We start from the raw sequence: 3,178 nt of genomic DNA, 5'->3' as shown, positions 1-3,178 counted from the left end.
TAGGAGAATAGTTCTGTTTCATGTTCTCTTATCTCTACCTATCTACAGCTCTTCTTTGTGTTGGATCCAGCTAGCTTTTTTAGTCAATCTCCCCCAATTCCCTTCCTTACTGTAACCCTTGTTCCACTTGGTTTTGGTATATTCAGGTCCCATGATCCAGAAGTTGATCCAGAGGGGACCCCCCCCCCTTTTTTTTAATGCACAGACAAGCTGGTTGGTCTTATCTGAAGATACCTTCCCCCACTCTGGACCTTAACCTTGAATTGAATACTTTGCTAATATTTCAGGTGCTGGGGCCATATGTGCTTGAGGAGGCTGTCAGTTTTCCAGAAACAGAACAAATGACGTTGGACTCCAGGCAGATGACACTCTGCAGAGAGGCCAAAGAAGAGGTTAACGAGAACCCCAACTCCCTGGGTAAGGATTCATGTGTCCTGTGCAGACAGGGTAATAGCTCTACAAGTCATATCACTGTCTGGGGACTTGTCAGTGTAGAGAGAAGAGAACTAACAGGCTAAATGACAGAAGTCTCTCAAATTATTGATGGGGTAGAGAAAGTGAGTAGAGGAAACTTCTTCTACTTCTCCCAGAGTACTAAAGCTCAGGGACATCCAGCGCAGGCCAGATGATTAATGACAGACAAAAATGGAATAATAAGAAGAAGAGATTGGATTTATACCCCGCCCTTCACTACCCAAAGGAGTCTTAGAGCGGCTTACAAACTCCTTTCCCTTCCCCTCCCCACAACAGGACTTTATAGGAATAGGACTTTAACAGGAATGGGACTTTATTGCATGGAATATGACTTCATTCCATGAATAACTAACTTATGGAAGTCACAACCATAGGCTACTAGTTTAGGTTGTTTTAAAAGGAGATTAGACAAACAAATGGAATAAATGGGTACAGCATTAGGGATATTAGCCACTGTGACTAAATTGAACCTTCATGTTTAGAAACAGTAACCTTAAGAATGGTGGGCAGAAAAAGGGGGTAGCAACAGGCTGGATGCTCTGCTAGTAAGCCTTCCGGAGGCATTTGTGTGGCCACAGTGAAAAGGATGGTGGACTAGACGGAACATTGGTCTGAAGGAGTGTGGTTGCCCTGACATTCTTCCAATGATGAGGTGTGTTTTAAATGTGACACTGGCAGGCCAAGAGGACTTAACTTTGCAACTTTTTCACATGTCCAGCATCTCATTTAATATGGCCACTCAGCTGCTACACATGTAATGCTGGCATACCAGAGATCCCTAGTCTGGGTGGGTATTGTGTTATCTGGCTACCATTGCACATGTGGCTGTTCTGCATGCACAGCAGCTCAGTTTACGTGAGATGTTGGCTGTGTTGCATTTAAGTCGGGCCTTATTAGCATGACTGCACAAGATTTTAATAAAAGGCAAACCATGTGATCAGCAAAATTGCTGCCGAATGTGAACAGAACACTGAATTCTCTTCCAGTTGATATCTCCACGCATGGAGAACTGGCACAGCAGACCGAAGGCTAAGCTAGGATCCTTCTTACTGTGCTTGCTCTCCACATGCAAGGAGCTCTGAATAGGGAGGGACAGTTCAGTTCTTTTTCCTGAATTTGGAAGTGACCACATGATTCAACTGCATGAGAAGATTAGTGAAGCATGAGCATAGTGTCACACCACCGCCTCTGACCTTCTGTGGAGGAGGAAATTGCACTTTGAGGATGCTGTTTGCATCTCTTAACTGGAATCTGCAGACCCATCCAGAAGTGCTTCTCCTTCAGTTCCATAAAGAGTATCTGTCATTCATCCACCTCCATCCCTGGCTATGGGGTGGGGGAGACTGCAAATGAGTTTTCCTATCTCTGTTTTCATCTGGGTATCATTTTCAGTTCCACTTCTCAGTTTTTCACTGTTGGCATTATCCAGGACTTCTTTCTTTTGCTTCCAAAACTGGCTGGAGAAACTAGGCCTTAACCACGTGCAGAATGCCTGCCCTTCACCGAGGCATAATCACAGCTCCTGTCCATATATTTAGGAAGGATAAGGTTGTGTGTGGCTTCCAGCACTTTTTGAGGGCTAGTGTCTCTCCCTTTGTGTATTAAGAGGTTTCATTGTCACAGATTTGCTGTGTGACTGAAGGTTTTAAAGCAGCTAATTGCTAAAGGAAACTGTTAAAATAAAATAAAATAAAAGTGGTTAATGGGAAATTCCATGTTTCAATCCCAGCAGAGGATGAGACCCCAACAAAAAACGAGGAAGAGTTTCTAGTCCAGGAAAGTACAAAGAGGCAAAGGAGCCGGCTCCTCCCTGGTCTTCAACCAGCTCCATTTGCCCGCCAAAATGCCGACGGCCTGCTGTCTATGAACAAACAGGCCCTTCACAAGCAGGAAGCACTGTTCCCGTGCCCCGAATGTGGGAAGAACTTTTCTCGTAAGTCCACCCTCACCAGACACCGGCGAGTGCACACGGGTGTCAAACCCCACCAGTGTTCCGAATGTGGGAAGAGGTTCCTTCACAAATTCAACCTGGTGAATCACATGAGGACCCATGTGCGAGAGGAGCCGAGCCGTTGTACACTGTGTGGGAAAAACGCACGGCGGAATTCAGGCCAGGCGGGCCAGGAGAAAAAGACTGGATGTTGTGAGTGTGATGAAAGTCTCGGGGCACAATATGACGTAGAGCAGCGGGTGCAGGAGAGAGAGGAGGCCTTCAGCTGACTTGAATGTAGGGTGAGGAAGAAATGTAGCTGACTTGAATGTAGGAAAAAAAACTTAGAAAATGCTCTGAACCCCAGGACGGTTGGCAGTCTTTTAAATCAGCCCCTCCTTCTGGTAATAATAAGGTAGCTGCCCTAAACACAGGAATGATGCTGAATGCTACCAGCAGCTCTCGAGCTGCATGTTTTTGTTTTTCTCATATGGTACTTGTGGAAGCCTATGGGGAGGGAAGAAGGGCAACAAAGTTCCAGTCTACATTTATAATACAATGTTATGTCCCTCCTGGTACCACTGTGAAGAAGTCTGGGCAAGGATCACTGGTGTGTCACATGCACATGACATACAGATGTGAATGGAACTAGTTAAAATTCCAGTTGCAGCATTTTTGTTTAAAGTGATTGGATGGCATGTGCCCATAGGCAGATTTCTGTCCAGAGAGAAGGATTTCCGCTAATGGTGCGTGATTCTCCCACCCTCAGCCTGA

General features: G+C 45.6%; 1 protein-coding gene across 1 annotated transcript; it reads left to right on the top strand.

The window, feature by feature from the left end:
• Positions 1-348: 348 nt before the first annotated feature.
• Positions 349-2,717, top strand: LOC107109750 (zinc finger protein 33B-like). Its single transcript, XM_015410432.1, has 2 exons — positions 349-417; positions 2,204-2,717. The coding sequence occupies exons 1-2, from the start codon at positions 363-365 to the stop codon at positions 2,692-2,694; spliced, it is 546 nt and encodes a 181-aa protein (XP_015265918.1). The 5' UTR covers positions 349-362; the 3' UTR covers positions 2,695-2,717.
• The last annotated feature ends 461 nt before the right edge of the window (positions 2,718-3,178 follow it).

Source organism: Gekko japonicus, unplaced genomic scaffold, assembly GCF_001447785.1.
Source record: "Gekko japonicus isolate JY-2015 unplaced genomic scaffold, Gekko_japonicus_V1.1 scaffold2021, whole genome shotgun sequence".
Lineage (NCBI taxonomy): Eukaryota > Metazoa > Chordata > Lepidosauria > Squamata > Gekkonidae > Gekko > Gekko japonicus.
This window is presented reverse-complemented; position numbering and strand designations above follow the sequence as displayed.